This window comes from Carex rostrata, chromosome 8, assembly GCF_964058835.1.
Source record: "Carex rostrata chromosome 8, lpCarRost1.2, whole genome shotgun sequence".
NCBI lineage: Eukaryota > Viridiplantae > Streptophyta > Magnoliopsida > Poales > Cyperaceae > Carex > Carex rostrata.
In genome coordinates this window covers 5568508-5590413 of record NC_135925.1, presented here as the reverse complement: position 1 = coordinate 5590413, position 21906 = coordinate 5568508, and the positions used below count along the sequence as shown (strand labels likewise).

The window sequence follows — 21906 nt, the reverse complement described above, 5'->3', positions numbered from 1 at the left end:
CATAGATTACCTGATACTCCTGATCATATCATTTGGAGATGGACCTCCTCGGGCATCTTTACTGTTCATTCCCTTTACTTGTGGTTAGAATTTGGGGGTTTTTTTCAAAAACCCAATTTACAACAATTTGAAAGTCTAAAATACCCTTCAAAATCAAAATCTTTTTATGGTTACTTAAGAATGATGGTATTCTCCCTGAATCTAATTTAGCTAAACGAAGTTGGCAAGGTGAGTTGACTTATTCCTTCTATGGTTCTTTTGAAACAATTGATCATCTCTTTGTGATATGTCCCTTTCTCACTACTATTTGGTCATGGATCACTCAACGTAGTGGTTTCCAATATAATTGTATAGTTTTAGAGGATCTTCGGTATTTAGATACATGTATACTCCTAATTTGTATAATTAGGGCAGCTACCATTTGAATCATTTGGTTAGCAAGAAATAAGTTATGTTTTACTAATTTCTCTATTCCTTCACTTACTAGTATAGAAATTATTATTTCACTTACTTCTTATTGGTGCAAAATTTAACAAGATTATACTTTTTTTAAACTAACCTTGATAATACTGTTAGATTCTGATACCCGAGAAGAGGGATACCTTTCAGAGGATACTCCAGGACTTGGGTCAGAGGAGCCGGATCTATCAGCTTACCTAAGGAACAGAGCTGAACTAGTTGTTATGGATGCTAGTATGATGGCCTCTGATTCAGATCCTGCCTCCCCTGTCTCTTCTTCTTTCTATTCTTCTAGTACTTCATCATATGCTAGCTTTACTAGGGCTTCTTGCTTTGCTTGCTCGATCCAATGATTCGTAGTTCTCTGTTATGTATTGATTAGCTTGTTGTTATGTGTCTTTTATATAGTTGTTATCTAGCTGTTATATGCTTTTGATGTACATGTAAGAACTTCGCTTTTATGCTTTTTGTGCAATGGAATTGCTATTCCATTAATTATTGTAATAATTATCTTTGTTTCAATATGAAACATGTGGGGTTACCCACTTTTATCAACAACAACAAAATTAAGATAAATAATTATCAAGTGATCCTCATCTTTGATTAAATGACTAGCTTTTTATTCGAAAAAAAATGTCGTTTATTTGATAGATTAACTATTTTTGGTGATCTATTTACTAGAATATGTGATCTTTAATGGACCTTATTCTTCTACATAAATAATCATGTTAATTACAACCATTAATTAATGATATTTTTTTTAGTGTGTCATTTTTTAAGGTAAAACAATCAATTAAACACTAATACTTCTATAGGCTCTTGATTGATACAGAATATTTTATCAGACATTACTTATTAAAAAACTTATTTTCCTTCGTTATTAAAAAATACTATATCAACCTCTATGCAGTCCAACGCGCAAGAAAAATAATCTTAACATAACTTAGACTTGTCTTGCATGATTTTTCTCTGTCCGCTAATATGTCCATTTATGCAATTCTAAATCAAATAATAAAAAATTATAATATTAATAATAAATAAAGATAAACAACCAATATAAAGAAAGTAAAGCCATCTCTTTTAATGGTTGACTTTCAATGTATACAATTTCTCAAGCCTATAAATATATATAGAAATTCAAAAGAACAACAAATTACACCCTGGCGTTAGCTCATATTTGACATAAAAACAATTTCAATTTTTTCACAAATAGTATAAAATTTTTCTGCATATTTGTTGAAACTTGAAAGAGAATCAATCTTTATTATGGTCACATAGGCGAGAGCAAAACAAAAACAAAAAAAAAACAAAAAAAAAAACAAAGAAAGAAAATAAAATCTCGACATAACTTGAGGCTATTCTATCAACAATTTTGGGCACTGGTAGTTGGGACGAAGAGTTAATTGCCTTTGATCTGCATTGCGACTCTCGGTAAATAATTTTTTTTTATCAAATGTTAGGTTACAAATTTTTTTTTTTTTTTTACATTTATAACCGAGAATTAATTAGGACATCCTCTGATTATTTAGAAAAATAATATTTATTTGAAATGTAACTTGTTGCTGATCTGAGTCGATAGTCTTCTTAAAAAATTTCTAGTTCTATGCAGGATTAGAACCCAAATCGATAGATTAATTATTTGTTTTGCACGGTGGAATGGGGAACGGTCATTTACAAAGACAATAACTGAAAGCATTGTTTTAATATTCGGTCTATTCGGCCGAATATTCGTATTCGGTTGGAAACCGAATAGGAAATGAGTATTCGGTCCAATATTCGGCCGAATATATTTTTCCGCATATTATCTATTCGGCCGAATATTTCCGAATAGAGAATAAGAATCCGAACAAGAACCGAATATGAACCGTATATGAACCGAATATGAACCAAATATGAACCGAATAGAGAATAAGAATCTGAATAAGAACCGAATAAGAACCGAATAAGTTATAATTTCTTTTATTTAAGTTTGAACTTATGTTTTATTTATGCTTATTTGTAGTTTTGTAATTTGTACCGTGGGTTGTTAACTTGTTCTAACTTATGTTATATTTTATTTATATTTATTTGTAATGTTTATCTATGTTTATTAGAGTTAATGTCTATGAATTTTCATTTGAAAATCCGAATATATAAATCCGAATAAAAATCCGAATATTCGGCCGCATAATGTATATTCGGTATTCGGTCGCTTTCCGAATACCGAATAAGAACCGAATATTAAAACACTGATGAATAGCACACGATAGTCTTTACCTCTTAATTTTTTTTAAGATTAGTGGCTTTAAATATCAATTAATAATTTCATTGATAAAAAAAATATTTACAATGAGTCAAATGACTGTAATTTCTAAATTTACTATTTTATTCTCATAAAACTTAATCTAGTATTGTGATCCTCATTTCGTTCCATGATCGGATCTACTTATTCGATCGCTGCCACACTCCAACGGCAACCGGATCTATTTACCGTCGCACTCCAATCGAGATTTTGATCACCGTTATACTTTAATTGCTATCTCGATCCACGACTGGATCCGCTTCTTCGACCGTCGCTGTGCTCCGACAATGACTGAATCTGCTCACAACCGAATGCTCCAATCGAGATGGTCACAACCGAATCTGCTCACCAGTGCTCCAATCGAGATGGTCACCCTAACGCTATCTCGCTCCACAACCGAATCCGCTTCTTCGACCACCGCCGTGCTCCGACGACGATCAAATCTACTGACTGTCGCGTTCTTATGGAGATATGAACTGTACGCTCCGAGCTCCGATGATACTGCACTCTCGGCTCCGCTCGGCTCTGATTCCTCCCCTTTATCGCATTTTTCTCTCTGCTCAAGAAAGTAGAATCGAGAGAGGGAGGGAGATGTGTCAAGAATAAAGACTATAAGAAGTGGTGGGTTGAATGAAGAGAGGGAGGAAGTGGGAGGTTGAGGTGTGGCAGCTATATCAAACACTAGATCGCCAAAATTATCTTATTTCACTTTCCAGTGGGAGGTTGAGGTGTGGCAGTTCCTTCCCTCTCTCTCATTCTCCTCTCTACTTAAGAAAGTAGAACCAAGAAAGGGGAGATGTTGTGTCAAGAATAAAGACTATAAGAAGTGGTGGAGTTGAACAGAGAGATGGAGGAAGTGGGAGGTTGGAGTTTGGCGGCTATACTCTCATTTCAATAGTCATTAAAAGATGGAAAAACTGAAAAGAAATTTTTTTTATTGATATTAGTACATGTCACATAGTAAATTAAAGTCAAAATTATATATATATATATATATATATATAGAAATTGGCTAGCATGCTACGGGTAGCTAAGTTTCATATATGCTACGGTATTTTCTACCATTGGATGGGCCTTAACTTTCGCACACATGATGAAGCGCTGGATCAGATGAATTTAACGGAGACGAAAAGAAACGCTTCTAAAACCCCTCCGTTAATCTAATTTCTCCTCCCCGTGTTCCCCCATTCTAAGTACCCACTAGGGTTTTGCTCTGTGCCTCTTGTTTCTCCCACTCACCTCAGCTGCGTGCCTCTTTCTCTCTCTATCGGCTCCCGCTCTTAAAACCCCATCGCGCTCCCTCTCTCAGAGCCCCATCGATCATCTTTCCGGCGCATTGCCACCACTTTGCTCTCTCAGTTCTCCATGTCGCGCCTTCTCTCTCTCTCTGATCAGGAGTTGTTCGGTGCATCACTACCCCTCCTTCGATCCAAGCCGGCGTGTGAGAACTTGTCAATACAGGTAAGGTGCACTCCTTTATTCTCATTTGTGGATCTCTTCCTTTATTTGTTCAGAATTTTTGAACTTGTCCGTAGCAGTCCTAATTTCATTGTACAGTTGGTCTAATAGAAGTGCACTTAGATTAATTGATGAATTTATAAATTGTGAAGTTCTTCTATCTTCAATCTGGCATTATCGAGGTAATCTCAACCTCTGTTTAGATATTTTGATATAGTTTATTGTATTATTTTATTTTGCAATTTATATATTGTTAATTCTTGATGCTTTGTCTAGCAAAGCTGTGTTGTTTATGATCTCAATTAAAAATATTGCAGGGAAACAAGGCTATTGTAGTGGATGAGATGAAGATGATAATAGTTGAAGCATTTTTCTCTGATTTTTTTTTTTTTTTTTGTAAAATTTCACTTACGGTATCATTCTTTTGTACAAATTCAATTCTGGTAAGAAGGTCATGTATGTTTAAATTCTGCTACGATTCATCTTGTAAAACTATCAGGTCTTTTTGCATACTTGTATATATTGCATAGCAGTGTTGCTTTTTTTTGGGGGGTAACCTTTTTGTTTAATTTTCTGTGCAACATTATACTCCAATGTAGTAACTGAATGCTAAATGTTTGTTGTTATATGAATTTTCTCAATGCTGCTATTAGTTTATTTTTTTATGTCGGAGTTTCTTGTTAATGATGAATAATAATAGGAGCTGAACATGGTATTTTAAAGAATGTTGTTTCTATGTGCGCATGGTTTCATCTTGCTTGTAATTATTGAAATCCTGGACTGAAACAAATTCTCTTTCATATTCATCAAACAAATTACATACAAAAAGGCATGCCATGATGCCACTATTCATTTAGGAAATAATAATAAAAACAAGAAATGATATAATGGGAGAACTAGTGGCCTTAAAAGGGATTGTAGCAATTTTCACATACTATATGGTATGATTAAGAAATTAATGAACGCTACAGAAAACATAGCATTGTCACAAAAAGGCATGCCAAAACTGAAAAATTGAACAGTTTACATTCACTTCACATTCACTTGACTGGAAAATTGCAAATAACATGAAGATAATATGGTATCATTTTTCATCTCCTGTAACAAAAGAATGTTACAGATAGCATTGCCACTGACGATGGTTCAAATAACAAAATAAATGAAGCTCTAGAAAAAGAATATGTATAACAACATAAAATTATAAACTGCGCCACTATTAATTCAACATATATTGAACTGCACCAGCAAAAAAATTAGAAAAATCCAGTCACACCAATTTAGTACATTTTCTTACAAGCATACAACAACATTCTTCGAGTGCCATCTCCAACAACACAGCTTCATATTTCAAATAATAGAACTTTCATCCACCGACCTGGTAAAAGGCATTTGTTGTCTTAGTACAGCGGCCAATTAAAAATGAAGTTATAAACCATGAAAATATCAGCACAGAAAATTAGAAATGAGATTAATTTCAGTAACTTATGAAAGACTTTAGGAAAAGAAGAGAATTACCTTAGTCTCTCTAGACATATCAGTTAGGTCACATGGGTACTACTTGTATACTGATGAGCATGATACCTACAAGATCATTCAATACATAAATCAAAGGTAACATTAATCAGTAATTCAAATACAAATTATTGTATTTTACAAATATACCCTTGTGAACTACTCATGTTACCTAGTTTAATACAAAATATAAGAATGAGAAAACTGAGCAATATCATCTATTCGAGCTTATGCATCATTTTGCAAAGTTTAATACAAGAAAATTAATCTGAATTGAGTAAAATATAAAACTAAGCTTACTCTAAATTCTTAAAATGTATCCATGTTAACAGCATCATTGCCATAATGATTATAAATTTCAACCTATTTGAGGAGGATTATGAACATCATAGATTACAAATTTCACATCAGCACAATTAATATCGTAGATTCCATTGCAACAAGCTGATTATTATATCTCCAAGCATAAGCACAAAAATATGACATTGATACTTAACTACAAGATAGGTAGAGTTTGATTCTTGTATGAAGCCGTACTAAGAGTGTCCTAAAATTTTCAAGTGTAGCTTTGATAAAGCCTACTTGAGATATTGCTGAATGGAGTTGCACAAAGATATGTACCAATTGGTCAAAGATGTGTACTAGTTTCGCTCACAATTGTATACCAGTAGCCGGTCGGCATGAGAGAAACATGTCATACACCTGAGAGAAGAGAAAATACCAGATACCAATAGCCAGAGACCCCTTTGTACCAGTAAGTTTAACTGCCTAGAAACTGTACCGGCCACCACAAAAAAACCAGGCTGTTCACAGCTTCTCAGTTATTCCAACCCACCATCCAGGCTATCTTGGGGAGGGAGACACGAGAATTAATCATAGAAACAAGAATTAAAAGTTATTTAGGTCAGAAATTACACATAAAAACAAGAAAGTTACAAAAATGAAACTAAAAAATTAATGGCGACTTGGAGAGGGAGATACAAGAGAAAGAGGTTCTAGACAGGGATCATGGGAGAAATGAATCGCACAAGGTCTGTAGGAGAACTTAGCGCATAGGGTTGATAGGAGAAAATTAGCGCGGGGCGACAGGGAGGAGGGTAGGAAAAACCCTAGCGAGGTCGACGGGCCGACGGCTCGGGGGAGAGGAATGGTACGGTTTGGACGATTGGTCTTAACGGAGAGCATTTTACAAATTTCCGTCTCTGTTTAGTTTGAATCGGCGCTCAATCCTGTGCACGAAAATTAAAGCCATCATGCGGTAGGAAATACCGTAGCAAAAAATTGAGTTAGCTACCGATAGTATGCTAGCCAATTCCTATATATATATATATATATATATATATATATATATATATATAATTTTTTTTATATATCAACACGCAGTGGATCATATATACAAACTAACTAATTAATTTTGTTCTTTAAAATGTTCAATATTTATGCGAACATTACTAGTATTATTAGGCCCCAAAATTCCAACACAATTCTATTAGACACTCTAACGGACTCTCTCTTTAGCATCAACTCATTCATTTATCAAGGAAAACAAATTGTATCTGATGATCATCGCATTCAAATTTAAGTTTGATGAATTTTTCTATCGTTCGATCAATTTTAAGATCCATCCGTACTATTTCAATATCTATACGCTTTTGCTTTCGCTTTAAGATTTGTATTAATTTAACATGAACATACTTTACAGTATGTGAGACAGTAGATAAACCCATCAGACACAAATTTCTCTCTTATCCAAGACCAAGACTAAGACCAAGACCTAACTAGTAACAAGTGACATCTTTTATTCTTGTTACTTTTTTTTAATATAAAAAGCCATCTGTTTTATAATTATTATATTTGTAATTAAAAGTTGAAAAGTAAGTCACTCAATTATTTAATATTTACAAAAAAAATATTCAAACTTTTAACATGCAACTTTTCACACAAAAAAATATGTCTTTGTCACATGATTAAATATTGATTCTACGAACAACTTTAATTGACAAGAAATAAAGTCTTAAAATTTTTAAGAGCAGAATAAAAGATCTAAACTAATCAAATTATCAAACATTGAGAACTCATAGGTAGGGGTGAAAACGGAGCCGGATTATCCGATGGATATCCGCTCCGTATCCGCGTATAATCCGAATCCGGATTTGGATAATTATCGGATATCCATAGAAGATCCGGATTCAGAGTCCTAAATGGAGCGGATATCCGAACTATCTGAAACCCAATAGTTTGGTTGGATCCCATATAAAATATAAATTAATATTTGCTATAGGTGGGATTTGAACTCATGTACTCCCATCTCAAGGCCTTTGGATCAAGCTTCAAACCACTCCCAAGGCCTTTGGACCAAGATTCAAACCACTAAACTACAACAATTTTTGTTACAATTCCTTTATTTTATATCTCTCCTCCTTATTAAGGAGCTTAATGTCTAGATCCTGCAAGGGTCTTGATTTACTGATTTTTTTTTTGAGGATGCTCAGCCGTTGAATTTCCAGATCGCACATAGACAAATTTTTCAAATTATGCGCTTCAACACTTAAGCATGCACTGGTTGCGCCGTATATGATCCCAGCGCCCGTAGATCGCGCGCCGCACCCGTGGACCGCGCATCTGAACAACGCACGGCGCCTGTGCACCGCGCACCCTTTTTTCTCCTGAAAGCGAGATTCCCTCTGTTGGTGCCAAAATTCTTACCACTACACTATAGTTCACATGTGTTATCTTGTAGATAAATATAGTATTTAACTATTTTTCTCTACAAATTTGATTTAAATTGTAATTATATAAATATCATATATAAAATTTTATATATATATATATATTAATAGCCGTATCATATCCTTCATTTTTGAAAATTGCCGTATCGTATCGTATCAGTATTATTATTGCTTTGAGATTTGTGCAGCACGTATTTGAACGGTTGATTTTCAAAAAGGTCACACAAATAATGAAATAATGAAACGCTTGATCTTCTTCATTTTATAATATTTTATAATGAAATAATTTGTTTCCGTTGCAACGCACGGGTACGATGCTAGTATATATTATATGAATAGATTATCTCTCATCTCTTATAAGTTCATTAATATTTATATTTAATTTTTTAATTAATATTTGTATCTTAGAAGTTTATATATCTTAATTATCCGACTATTATTTGTTTTATATCCGTATTTGCATCCGTATCCGTGGACTATCGGTTCCGTATCCGTATCAGTTTAAGGCAGATTTGATTTTGAATTTTGATATACATTTACTATCCGTATCTACTCATTATCCGACGGATGCGAATATAATATCAGCATTATCCGCTCTGTATCCACTCCGTTTTCACCCCTCTCATAGGTGATTTTTTTCTAAAATAGAAAATAACAAATCGATTTAAACAAAACAAGCATCAAGCACTCTAAATTTTCGAAAATAAGCTCCACAGTAGCATCCAACACCGTAGTTGTGCTATGGTGGAGCTTATTTTTGAAAATCCAGCCTAATAGATATTTGGATGCTTATTTTGTTTAAATAAGTTTATTTATTTTTATTTGAAAAAAAAGTCCCCATATGCCATAGGAACGTTTTGGTCCCAACCTTTATTGTATGATTTATCGCTGTTATCCATGCGTTACCTTTATTGATATGCGGCCGATTAATAGAAATTATGTGGACAATTTAACGTTTTTATTAAATTTATATATATATATATATATATATATATATATATATATATATATCATAATTTATTTAACTCATTAAACTTATCAAATAAACTTAATTTAATTTAGTTTTATTATTATAACATGACACTACGCTTATTTTTTTCTTAACACATAAGTACTTTGCATATGTAAGTAATACATTTGTTTAATGAAAAAATAAATTCAAGAATTAAGCTTTTTCAAATACTAATAACATATTATTTGAAAGAAATAAAACATTCCAACATAAAATCACTAAATTTAGTTTATGATAACAACTTAGTTTCATAAATGAACATGTCGTACTAATTGAAAAAATTATATCAGTAATTAAAAATAAATATATGGTATATAGATAATAGAAGAAATAATCAATTTCAAAGTAAGAAGAAAAAATACATATAAAAAATATTGGATGTATGTCCAAACACAAATAAAACCACAATACATAATTTATAAAACTTATTATCACACATTGTTACAGAAAAAAAAATTATTGTAAAAATAAATATTCATTGAAATAAGTTAAAATAAACGGGAATAAACATGAATAAACAGACGATTAAACGGTAAAACGGTTGATTAATCGGAAAAAACGGTTGGTTAATTGTTTTCATCTGCAAACATACATTCATTAAGTGTATTTGTAATGATTTGATCACCGTTAATGATTAACGATTTGATCATCGTTAATGATTAATGATTTGATCACCGTTAATGATTAACGATTTAACGACAGTCTAATCGGCCGTTAAGACCGTTTTTTACAGCAGTGGGCAGCAGGAGTCAATGAATTGTGGTCAGATCATCCAGCAAACCTCACCTTGTCCGATTGACCAGCGTAACACCTTGTACAATCGGATCTGAACTGTCGGATTTAAATCAGACTGTCTAGATTTCTTTTTTACGGTAGATTTCCTCATTCAGGTCCCTCATTTTTCAATTGTTTTCTGAAAAATCTACTGGTTTCTTTTTTTAAAGGTTTTCTGAAAAGATGAACCATGGCAGACACTGGATCTGCGGAATAAAGACTGTGTTTCTCGTGACTCGTCAGAGAAAGTCCAAATTACACACGCCTCACAAGTCTGGATCTCATATAACCAACTTATAAGAACACGGTATGTAAATATGTAATAGACTAATAGGATTCGCCTCTCTCAGCTACCTGAGGCGTACAGTAATGAACGACAAATGAATGGTTTGAATTCGGTTTGGCCGAGTTAAAATTTCGTGATTCGAAAATAATTTAGGTATAATTAAGAAATAATTCGGTATCACAAGGAAGCAATAAAAAACCCCCCAAAAAAAAAATTGCATTTTTTTCACGTTTTATTCACGAATAATTTGTGATTTGTGTTTTATTCGCGAATAAATTGTATAATAGTTTTTTTTTCGTTTTATTCGATGTTATGTTTGAAAACGTCAGACAAACGAATTAAACGTTAGTCAAAGTCTAAATAGTCAGTCTAAACTACTTAACATGATCTTCATATTAAAATGTGTCTAGACATAAAATTTTATATTTTTCTGATTTTTTATATTTTTATATAGATATAAAATTATTCTTTTTCAAAATATTCCAAATAATTCAAAAACAATTATTTTGTACCAATTTAGAAAATCAGTAAAAGTTCTAAAAATTATAAAATTTAGCCTCCAAATATATTTTAATATGAAGATTTTGTTGAATGGCTTGAATTTGTTTGAACTTAAAAAGGAGATAATAATGCGAGATATGATTGTGCACAAAAAAATAATGAGACAATTAACCTACTCACATAAAAAAATATTTAAAATTTAAAATTTATGAATCAAATAAAATTTTAAAACATAATTATAGTTGAATATATATATAGAGAGAGATGGCTATGGTGCATTGCAATGCATGGAGGGGTTTGTGCATTGGACCATAAATCTAAAATTCAAAATCCAAATGACCGATCCAAACTGTTCATCTTGTTCTCCATATTAATATGTGCTTGGAGACCAAGTTATTAAACAATTTAGAGGATAAATAATATGTAAATAAATAAAATTGAGAAAGATATAATTAAATAATTCAAATAAGTATTTTCTCTACATATATATTCAGATCGAAAATATATGATTGTTTTCATCTGCACAAGATATGTTATTCATCTATTCACAAATATATAGTAGCCTTAACAAAATCTGGAAAGATATGATAGTTTTCATTTTTATTGTCGAAACTATGGAGGAAACAGATAAATAAGGAAATAATTCAATTGCAAGAATTGAAGATAATTGTAAAGAGAAATAAAGAAACGAATCGCTAGGGATTTATTCAATTTTAATAGTGACAAACCATGTAGCAATTTCTGTGGTGAGTTTGTTTTTAATTAAATTTAGACTTCTATAAATAAAATAAATGCATTTAATCAAAAGAAGATAAATTATGTAATTGAAGGGTTAATATTCAATTTGAAAGTTCATATTTTAATTTCAGCCGTTAGCGAATCAAAACAACTACGTGCATAATATAACAATAGAGATAAACTATATTCCATGGAATATCAGATTTATCCGACATTCATATTAAAAGTTGTGCTAACTGGATTTCTGGATTTATGAATTATGACATCCATAACCAATGGTCCCCAGATCCGTGCACTGATTCACATTTACTGCCCCCACGCAACTCGGTTGCCTGGTTGGTGCTAATAAGATCTCGGATCCTATGTGGCTGAACCAGATAAATTAAACATAATCTCCATATAAAAATGTGCATGGATTATCGGAAACAGGGGCGGATCCACTGTAGCACAGGGGGTCAGCTGCCTCCCGCTGGATTTTCAAAAATAGTGCTAAAAATCTGTTTTTCGGACCTCTGCCCCTCCCTGGAATTCAAATTGCTCCCCTGTAGCTCATTCTGAAATTCTAATAGACGGAACGGAGCCCATATAAACTCTGAGCGAAACAAATTAGCGGAGCCCAAATAAGCGCTGATCCCAAATATCGAAAATTAGTTGAAGCAAAATGTTTTTTTTTTTTTCTGAATTCAAAGGCAGAGGTTGCCAAGTTGAACCAAAATGTTGATTTCAAATGCCTTATAAATGTTGAATTGTTGATTTTTTTTCAAGTAATTTATGATTTTTATTATATTGATTGGTATTTTTTTTTGTTATGTTGAATTGTATCCGATAAACTATTAGGTTTGAACCCGATAAGCTATTTGCATCCGATTATTGCTCCGCCCTGGTAAAAATTCTACGTCCGCCCCTAATCGGAAAGTAGTTATTTTTTAACGATCTAAAAAATAGTAAAAAATAATCTGATGCATGGTTCAGATCAACAGATTGGCTTTAGCCTCACTCTTAGTACTTCTTGTTATACCACAGGAAACTCGGTATAGTTAGCAAATGTCCAAATTTTTAATGAAACGTGTAAAAAAGTAAAAAAAAAAAAAAAAAATTGAAATTCTATCGGAGCTTTATTCTAAAGCTACCTATAGGCTATAGTCATTCTGACGGTGCTCTCTCTCTCTCTCTTTAAGTTAAATATACCTTTCTTATAGAAGAGGAATGGGACATTTCTAGAGAGCTTCTGCGGTTCTGCCCAAGTAAGCATCCTCAGTCAGTACTACTTAAAACTCATCCAGCATCATTTCGCGCTTTATAAAAGAGGAAAAATTCGTACATTGGTTATAAATCCATACAAAGATCTCAGGTGTCTGGAGGTCTAATTTGACGAGAGATATATACTAGCGTAAGTGTTTGTTGTTTCTTTAATCTGATCTGGGCTTGAAGCAATGCTCTTTACCCAAATCTTTTTTTTTTTCATTCATTTTAAGTGAAATCGACTGTGACTTGTGCTGAAATTAATACCCAGCTGGTTACTGTTTTTAGAAATGTCCGTTAATTTCTGTTATAGCTCTAAAATGGTGGTACTGCATGGTATGGCAACTATTAAGTGCTTGACATCTACCTCAGTGAGGATTTTCATTCAGTACTGTCCTTTATATATACCAGCTAGAAATTAAATAAAAATCATCCAAGAAATCTAACTTTTTCTTTGTATTTTTGTTTAATGTTTGTGAAGTAAAACCTTCATATCTTTTAGAAGTTGATAATGAGAGAGTTGAATATTTAAATGTTAATTGTAGGTTCAACCTAGAATGTATACTAAAAGGAAGTTGGAATGGAGAATCTGTTCTATTGTTTGTGTGCTGGGATTTCTGGGACAAGTGAGGGTTGATGGAGCAGACGTGCCGATGACTATTTTATCAAGTGCAGTGGCCAAAGGAGCAGGTATAAATTATTTTCATGTAAAAAGAAACTTTTAGCAGCGTTTAACGACGGGGTTTTTATTTAATGGTTTTAATCAGTTTAATTGCTGTTTGATTGTCCTCTAACGACAGGTGTCTTTGTAGAATGCCAGGAGTTCAAAACCCTTTTTAATCGGGTTTAATTGCCTTTTAATCAAGTTATATTAAAAAACTTGTTTTCATGTTTCTTATTTTTCTGTTTTTGTAGAGTATGGCAGATAATTTATAACTTGTGATAATTTTTTTTTATTTACATTAGTTCTGAACACAAGTCTCGTTCAATATACAGTTTGTTTGGATGGCAGCGCACCCGCATATCATTTCTCTCCTGGTTTCGGTTCTGGGGTCAACAATTGGGTAGTTCACATGGAGGTAAATTTTATTAATTTCATTTTATGTGTGTCCTTTATTGTAACTTCATGATCTTATAGCAATATTACATATTAGTGCTATAATTAGCAGTGGCAACTTGTTTGAGGGAGTAGAAAAGTTTAGACATAGTTAGATTTTGCTAATTAAAAGAGACTTTCTTAATTCTAAAGAACAAAAAATGATTCTTGTCAGGAATCGTGCTTATTGTAAGCCGTTTTAGCCTAAGGAAACGGCACTCTCATATTCAAAGATAAAATACAAACTTTTAAAGTAAGCAATATCTGCATTTATTTTCCTACAAGATCTTTAATTGGCAAGAGCTGATTTTGGCAGGGAGGAGGGTGGTGCAGGAATGCACAGGATTGCTTAGATAGACAAGATACGTACAGGGGATCATCCAAGCACATGCAACCTCTTTCTTTCTCTGGTATATTAGGCAACGTACAGAGCTCCAATCCCGGTATGGCCTGTCTTGTTGGTCTCTACTTTGTATCTTGGCACATTTATTTAGCAAATCAACTCAATTATGAAATTATCAACTTCCAGTATTTTGATTTTAATTTAGTGATACCAAGTAATTTCTCGTGTAGATTTCTACAACTGGAACAGGATAAAGGTTAGATACTGTGATGGCTCATCATTTACTGGGGATGTCGACACTGTGGACCCGGTAACCCTGTCTTTCCCTATAATGTGTAAAAGTTGTGCAACTTAAATTTTAACTCCTAATCTTATAGTATTTTTTATGATCAGAAAACAAATCTTTTCTACCGAGGAAACAGGATCTGGCTTGCTGTCATAGAAGACCTATTGGCAAAGGGAATGAACAAGGCACAAAATGTATGATATAATATTCCTGCATGATTTTAGAAGTTCTGTTGTAAACGCAATGAACTACTACCTATACTGTTGAGAATTTGATATGCTTGCTATAATTTACCTGACATGAATACTCTGCCACCCAGGTTTTGTGCAAACATTTTTTTTATATTTGGTCCCGAGACTTTCCCAAAAATTAAAATTTTTTGTTTAAAACTTATTTCTTTCCTGTTTTGGGTTTTAATTTAGGTGTTGATTAGCGTAATGACTTAAATTCAAAATCACTTGGTAACTGAAAATACTTCTGATATGGTGGCCGACAAATGAATTTTATTTGTGTTGTAGAAGTTTTTATATTGGATGGCAAACTTTTTGAGACCATAAGTAAATGAGACAATCTTTTATGGTCAACAAAATTAAGAATCAGTTTTAAAAATGGAAGCTAAATCAGGAAGCATTTAAAAATTTTGGCTATGAAAAGTTGTGCTTAAATGCAGGCTCTACTTTCTGGTTGTTCAGCCGGTGGATTGGCTTCAATATTGCACTGCGACAGATTTCAATCTCTCCTACCAGCAACTGCAAAAGTCAAATGCTTCTCTGATGCTGGTTATTTCATTGATGCGTAAGCTTGCAATATGTTTCCTCACTATAATTTTTACTTGAAACTCCGTTGATCCATAGATGATGGTAAACCAGTTAAAAAAGGCGAAAGATGCATGACCACAAGTACAACTCCATAACAAATAAACATTTTTATTGTATAATTGTCCCAAAATTGAAGATTTCAGGTCTACATTTTGATCAAGATTAAAACATGTACAGTCATGTACCTCCAGACTTTACCCATTTAGCGTCCTGTCTTTTTTCTTTTTTTTTTGTACTTTCGAGTCTTGGCCTTAGTTCTCTGAAACCTTTGAAGTTTGTATGTTCTCTGAAACTTCAGCAGTTGATCATGACCAAAGCATGAAGATTCCAAAATACAGTTTTATATTGGTTTTTCATGTGATTATGTGTTTATTGTACTAATGACAGCAAGGATGTTTCTGGAGGACAATCCATCAGATCTTTCTACCAACAAGTTGTTACCACCCATGTATGTCTGTTACCTATCATGTTTTCCTCAAAGAAACTATCATTTATTGATTCACTAATCAAATAACCTAGGATTTGATTGGTTCATAAAGGTTTCCTTGTTACTAGTTGTAGCTTTGTTTTATTTATCATCAAAGTAACAACTTCATCTGCATATTTTATAGGGATCAGCTAAAAATTTACCATCTTCCTGCACATCTAGGCTACCATCTGGTTTGGTCTGATATTTTTTTTCTCCAATCTATAGTATATTTGCATATCAGAATTATTATTTTACAATATTGCTAAAGTTAAAATAAATATTGCAGTGCTTCTTCCCACAGTATGTAGTGCCCCAAATGCGCACTCCTCTTTTTATACTCAATGCAGCTTATGACTCATGGCAGGTTATTACTCATCCCAATCTGATTATTATTTTTATATTTTTTTAGTATAGCTTGATAAGGATCGGAATAACAGAAAATTGGTTTTAAGGACCCAGATATCAGAAACAATTACATGGGAACAGCTTACAATTCAAATTTTAATCATTTCTTTCTAAGAAAATTCGATTGTTTGATTAAATTTGTCCAATATCTTACAAAATTAGTATGAGAATTATGTACAATAGATGCATTTTCAGCCTGAAATCGCAATGCTAATTAATGGTATTTTGGTTTTTAAAATGTACAAGAGGAACGACAATATATTATATTACCTGAAAAAAAATTATAATTTGCTGTTTAAAATGAACAAGAGGAACGGCAATATAGAAGTGCACAAAAAACATGGGACTCTTATTGGAATATTATTAATTCCCTAAGAATTAAATAGCAACTCATTCTGTGCCTGTAGCTACAATGAGCCTTCTGCATCTATCTCTCCCATTTTATACATAGAACTCATTTTCATTCATTATATCATTGCTTGAAGCAGATGAAAAATATCTTAGCACCTAACACTGCTGATCCAAAAAAGGCATGGAGTGAATGCAAGCTAAATATAAAGAAGTGTACTTCAACCCAACTTGTTACTGTGCAAGGTTAACCTCTTTGACATCATTAATTAGCACAATTATAGTATGAATTGGTCAGTAGATCATATGCTTGCAAACAACATAAAGTTCTTAATTTTGAAGCAGATTATAGGACGGAGTTCTTAAATGCAATTCCCAGGATGGGAAACACGTCATCTACTGGCATGTTTATAGATTCATGCTATGCACACTGTCAATCTGGGTCTCAACTTACATGGATTTCTGATGGTTCGCCTTCCATTCAGAAGACGGTACTATTCTTTGACTTATTTAAATTAACTATTTCACTAAGATATATTGGCATGGTATTGACAAACCAGGCTTTCTGATTTGGTATTTGTCTGCAACTTGTTCCAACCTGTTACTCTGTTGCTACCTGCACTTTCTTCTTTTTGAGTGCCATAAATCTTAATCTCAATTGCTTCATTTACAACTTGAAAACAATTTGTGTTGCTTATTTGTGATGTTTGCAACATACTGTTCATCTAATGAGAAATAATTTGAGTGCACCTGTAAAGAATTTCATTACATTTTGAATATGAGGAGAAACACTATGGTTTCAAGCATTTTAGATAGGAGAAACACTATTGGTTTCAAGCATTTTAGATTGGCTATTTGAATTTTAAAAAATCGAGAATCTGAGCAGAAGCACAACTTGTTTATCTCAACATTGTTTCTCTTTTATGTATTCAGACAATTGGTAAAGCAGTTGGAGATTGGTTTTATGACAGAAAAGTAGTTCGACTGATAGATTGCACTTACCCTTGCAACCCAACATGCAAAGACCTTGTAGAGGACTCCCTGCAAGGCTAGCTAGCAAATAGCAAATCTTTTCCTCGAAGCAACAATCCTTGATTTTGATGGACATAAACTTTAATGATTGATTTAATTTACGTAAATATACGGATTATACGATTAATCCGTATCAAGGGTACTAAAGGGGGTATGTTTATTTTGGACCTTTTGTAAAATGTAATTTAGCAGCAGTACTCGAAAGTTTGTAAAGGTCTGCTTTGTTTTGTTTTATGCTGCATATGTAGTGAGTAAATTTCTCTTTTGAGTAATTATAAAGATCTTGGAAATGAAATATTTTAAGTAATTAACAAGGTAACTTTGATTCAATCACCAATGATATTATTAATTATTTGTCATTGCAATTAATGTATACAAAACTTAAAGTGCATAATGTTTTCAAGTAGATGATCAACTTACCATCATTCATACCTTTGATCATTAAATTCATTATTTTAGTAAGAGGAGGGTTCCAATATCTCATGTATTCATACCTCATCATACTTCATATTTTATATCTTCATTTTCAAAGTTTAATGTGTTGATCCGAACTACTTAATATGATATCCATACTAAAATGTTTTATATTTTATATCTTCATTTTCAAAGTCGAATGAGTTGATCCAAACCGCTTAATATGATATTCAAACTAAAATATACTTAGAGATAAAATTTTATAATGTTAGGAAATTTTTTCCTATTTTTTTAGATAGATAGAAATCACTGTTTTTGAACGGTCCAGAAACATTGATTTTGTACCTATCTTAAAAAAGAATAAAAAGTTTGCAAAAATTATATAATTTCATTTTCAAGTATATTTTAGTATGGATATCATGTTCAACAGTTCAATCCACAATTTTGACTTTAAAAACGAAGATATATAATATGAGATATGATTAGATATGAAAAAAACTTTTGTTTAGGTAAAAAGTAATACTGTTTAGCCTAGGGGTGCAAACGGATCAGATACGAGTTGGATAGTGGTGAAACCATATCTGTATTCGTTTTTATTTTTTGGATGCGGATACGATCGATATTAGACGGATAAGTACGAATACGAATCGAATATCAGATATCCGTAGATATATCCATAAATATTTTCATAATATACATTAAACTATATGGTATATATCTACTATTCAGATACAGATAATTAAAATTCAAAACCATGCATATCTGTATCCGTATCCGTATTAGATATTCGGATATCTGTATCAAATTTTTAGATACGGATCCGGATACGGATGGATATTATCCAATCCGTTTGCACCCCTAGTTTAGCCCTTCCTTCTATTTTTATTTTTAATTTTTAATGAGCTTATTATAATTAAGGCGTTTCTTCCACAGATATGATATCAGATATTGAGAACGAGTGAGATGAGACAACTGAAACATGTCATCCCTCGTCTCATCTCCTCTCTTGCCCCCTCTTCCAACCACCCTCTCAAACACAAAACCCTCTTCTCCAAAACTAGATTATGCAAAGCCCAAAGTCACTCGACGCCTCCGTGCACGTCTGACCCGGCTGTGCCGACGAGGCAATGTTGACGAGGCGCGGCGTCTCTTCGATTCCCTTCCCTCCCCTGCCCCGACCCTGCTCTGGAATGCCCTACTCATTGGATACGTCTGCAATTCCCTCCCCCACGATGCCTTCCTCTTCTTCTCCCTCATGATGCACCATCCACCCCCCACCCCTCCCTTTCCTGATGCATACACTTTTTCGTCCGCACTCAAGGCTTGTGCTCTGTCTGGTCATCTCTCGCTTGGCCGCTCCATCCACTGCCACCTAAGACGTTATCGTTTTGACCTTATGCGTGACCACGCAGTTAACAACTCACTTCTTAATATGTATGCCTGCACATTTGATACTCAAAATCTTTCCACTATTGATACCACGCGCAAGGTGTTTGATAGAATGCCGGTAAGAAATGTTGTTTCATGGAACACGATTATTGCTTGGTATGTTAAGAATCACCGGCCCTATGAGGCCTTTGTTATGTTTAATAGGATGAGGGCGTCAGGAATTACGCCAAGTGCCATTAGCTTTGTCAACGTGTTTCCAGCTGGGGTTTCTTTGGAGGAGTACTTTAGGAGGTTTGCTGATGTACTGTATGGGTTACTAGTCAAGCATGGTGAGAAGTATACTAATGACCTGTTTGTTGTGAGTTCTGCTATTGGTATGTTCGCTGGAATTGGGAACTTGGAATCGGCTAGGCGTGCTTTTGATCAAAGCAAAAAGAAAAACACTGAGGTGTGGAATACAATGATAGCTGGGTATGAACAAAATGGATTCTATGTTGAGGCAGTCGATTTGTTTATTAGCTTGCTGGGTGTAGATGGCATCAATGCTGACAGATGGACCTTTCCTTCTACACTAATGGCGGTCTCACAATTGCAAGATCTTCAACTGGGACAACAAGTTCATGCGTTGTTGCTGAAGGAAAAGTTCTCCGAGTTGCCTGTAATTTTATACAATGCATTAGTTGTCATGTATTCTAGGTGCGGCTGTGTCCAAACCGCATTTGAGGTCTTCAATAGAATGCCAAAGAAAGATTTGATATCTTGGAACACCATGATAACGGCAATGGTACAGAATAATTTGGACTATGATGGGTTGTTGCTAACCTATGAGATGAAGAAAGAGGGATTGACTGCCGATTCGGTGACACTCACTGCTTTGCTATCTGCCGCCTCAAATGTTGGTAGTTTAAGAATAGGAAAAGAGACCCATGGATATCTTATAAGGCATGGGATCCAGTGGGAAGGAATGGAGAGCTACATAATTGACATGTATGCTAAATCTGGGTCTATCGAGATTGCAAGACGATACTTTGATACATGTCTGTCTAGTGGCAGAGATCAGGTCACTTGGAATGCCATGATCACCGCATACACTCGGGCCGGCCTGACTGAGCATGCCACTTCAGTATTCCATGAGATGCTTCAACAAGGCCAGAATCCAAATGCTGTTACTCTCGCGGCTATACTCTCCGTCTGTGATGTTGATAGAGGAAAACAGATTCATGCATTTGCCATGCGCAATGGTCTGGATAAGAAATTAATTTTGGGCACTTCTCTGATTGACATGTACTCAAAGAGTGGAGACATTGCAAATGCAGAGAAGGTATTTGAGAAATTGCCTGATAAAAGCACTGTGACGTACAACACAATGTTGTCTGTGTTTAGACAGCATAGACTTGCTCCCAAAGTCTTGAAACTGTTTCACTCAATGCAAAAGCAATCAAGTACAAGCCCTGATTCTGTTACATTTCTAACTGTGATTTCGGCATGCCAACATTCTGGATTAATTGATGAGGGACTTTATGTATACAACTCAATGGATACTTTTGGTATATCACCTACACCAGAGCACCATTGTTGTGTAATAGACATGTTAGGGAGACATGGGAGGGTGGATGAAGCCTATGAGCTTGTAAATAGCCTGGGTAGAGATGGGGATTACGTGGGCATATGGGGCTCATTGCTAGCTGCATGCAGGTTACATGGGAAGCTACAGCTCGGTAAATTGGTCGCGGAAAAGATACTTCAAATTGATAGGGATTATGGTGGGAGCACTGGCCATCATGTCATGCTTTCGAATTTGTATGCATTAGATGGCATCTGGGATGGTGTGGAGAGTGTGAGAAGGGAGATGAGAGAGAGAAGAATGAGCAAGGAGCTTGGCACCAGATGGATTGGAGGATGCCGAATTTCAAATGAGAAATTTGTATTGCTTTAATATTTGGTTCAGCTCTTTGGTTCCTAACCGGCACAGCTAGTTGGCGGGGTTTCTGCTCTTTGGTCCCTACTCGGAGCAACTAGTTGAAGTCTAGTCAGGTAAAATTAGTGGAATTCTCAAACAAACAGAAACATAGCAATGTACAGCCAACTGAGTTAACCGTGTTGTCGAGGTTTTTGGTAACGATTCTCATTTACGATTTGACAAATAAATCGGTCGATAGACATAATACCGGCATCTTTAAAATGGTACCATGTTAAATAACATAACAAATCAATTGTACCATCGTAAATTTGTAATGTAAAAAAAACATTGTTGGAAAAGACTCATGAATTTCCGGCTCTCTTTTTTTTTTTGTATCGTTCAAGTGAAATAGAA

At 33.9% G+C, this 21906-nt stretch overlaps 2 protein-coding genes and 1 long non-coding RNA gene across 8 annotated transcripts; 2 read left to right on the top strand and 1 right to left on the bottom strand.

The window, feature by feature from the left end:
- Window positions 1-5436: 5436 nt before the first annotated feature.
- Window positions 5437-6838, bottom strand: LOC144557755 (uncharacterized). Of its 2 annotated transcripts, XR_013512781.1 has the most exons (4): window positions 6692-6838; window positions 6432-6557; window positions 5714-5779; window positions 5437-5573 (listed from the first exon to the last, which is right to left on the bottom strand). It is a non-coding gene; the product is annotated as an uncharacterized LOC144557755 (long non-coding RNA). The 2 variants fall into 2 exon arrangements; XR_013512780.1 differs by having other exon boundaries at window positions 6432-6838.
- A 6057-nt stretch (window positions 6839-12895) lies between these two features.
- Window positions 12896-18016, top strand: LOC144557905 (pectin acetylesterase 8-like). 5 transcript variants are annotated; one of them, XM_078306554.1, is made up of 13 exons: window positions 12896-13140; window positions 13538-13682; window positions 13989-14071; window positions 14405-14531; window positions 14662-14741; window positions 14825-14911; window positions 15388-15512; window positions 15923-15983; window positions 16147-16200; window positions 16291-16368; window positions 16898-17003; window positions 17103-17248; window positions 17691-18016. In XM_078306554.1, exons 2-13 carry the CDS (start codon window positions 13550-13552, stop codon window positions 17808-17810), a joined length of 1200 nt encoding a protein of 399 aa, XP_078162680.1. In that variant the 5' UTR covers window positions 12896-13140; window positions 13538-13549; the 3' UTR covers window positions 17811-18016. The 5 variants fall into 5 exon arrangements, with proteins under 5 accessions (XP_078162680.1, XP_078162681.1, XP_078162679.1 ...); XM_078306555.1 differs by having other exon boundaries at window positions 12907-13144; XM_078306553.1 differs by lacking the exon at window positions 14825-14911 and having other exon boundaries at window positions 13003-13146.
- A 1130-nt stretch (window positions 18017-19146) lies between these two features.
- LOC144557904 (Tetratricopeptide repeat (TPR)-like superfamily protein) lies at window positions 19147-21906 on the top strand. Its single transcript, XM_078306551.1, has one exon. It carries the CDS (start codon window positions 19183-19185, stop codon window positions 21526-21528), a length of 2346 nt encoding a protein of 781 aa, XP_078162677.1. The 5' UTR covers window positions 19147-19182; the 3' UTR covers window positions 21529-21906.

Coding starts and splice junctions, on each gene's coding strand:
- LOC144557905 (XM_078306554.1), top strand. CDS start 13,550: ATGTATACTAAAAGGAAGTTGGAATGGAGAATCTGTTCTATTGTTTGT. Junction 14,532..14,661: donor CGTACAGAGCTCCAATCCCG/GTATGGCCTGTC, acceptor TTTCTCGTGTAG/ATTTCTACAACTGGAACAGG. Junction 16,201..16,290: donor CTAGGCTACCATCTGGTTTG/GTCTGATATTTT, acceptor TAAATATTGCAG/TGCTTCTTCCCACAGTATGT.
- LOC144557904 (XM_078306551.1), top strand. CDS start 19,183: ATGTCATCCCTCGTCTCATCTCCTCTCTTGCCCCCTCTTCCAACCACC.